The 389-nt window shown below is 57.1% G+C and overlaps 1 protein-coding gene across 1 annotated transcript in view; it reads left to right on the top strand.

The window, feature by feature from the left end:
- AFAP1L2 (actin filament associated protein 1-like 2) overlaps positions 1 to 389 on the top strand; it is a gene marked incomplete at its 5' end in the record, with an annotated part of 17,173 nt that overhangs the window by 14,830 nt on the left and 1,954 nt on the right. The window contains one exon of the mRNA XM_010018288.1: positions 33 to 200. Within this exon, the coding sequence (XP_010016590.1) occupies positions 33 to 200 (168 nt within the window). The remainder of the gene's footprint in view (positions 1 to 32; positions 201 to 389) is intronic.

The raw sequence follows: 389 nt of genomic DNA, 5'->3' as shown, positions 1-389 counted from the left end.
TCTGAGCTTGTTCTGGTGGGTTGTGTTTGCAGCGTCGGCAGTGGAAACCAAGCTGGGCAAGAACAGGACGGAGGCAGAGGTGAAGCGGTTTACGGAGGAGAAGGAGCGGCTGGAGAAGGAGAAGGATGAAATCCGGGCTCAGCTCACCCAGCTGCGCAAGGAGAGGCGGGAGCTGAAGGAAATGCTGGGGGGCAGCACAGGTAGAGCAGGGCCGGGGGGGTGATGTATGGAGAGGGACTTTTCACAAGGGCATATAGCGATAGGACAAGGGGAATTGTTTTAAACTGAAAGAGGTGAGATTTAGATTAGGCATTAGGAAGTTCTTCCCCGTGAGGGTGCTGAGGCGCTGGCACAGGGTGCCCAGAGAAGCTGTGGCTGGCCCACCCCTC

Source organism: Nestor notabilis, unplaced genomic scaffold (genome assembly GCF_000696875.1).
Source record: "Nestor notabilis isolate BGI_N333 unplaced genomic scaffold, ASM69687v1 scaffold21667, whole genome shotgun sequence".
Lineage (NCBI taxonomy): Eukaryota > Metazoa > Chordata > Aves > Psittaciformes > Psittacidae > Nestor > Nestor notabilis.
This window is presented reverse-complemented; position numbering and strand designations above follow the sequence as displayed.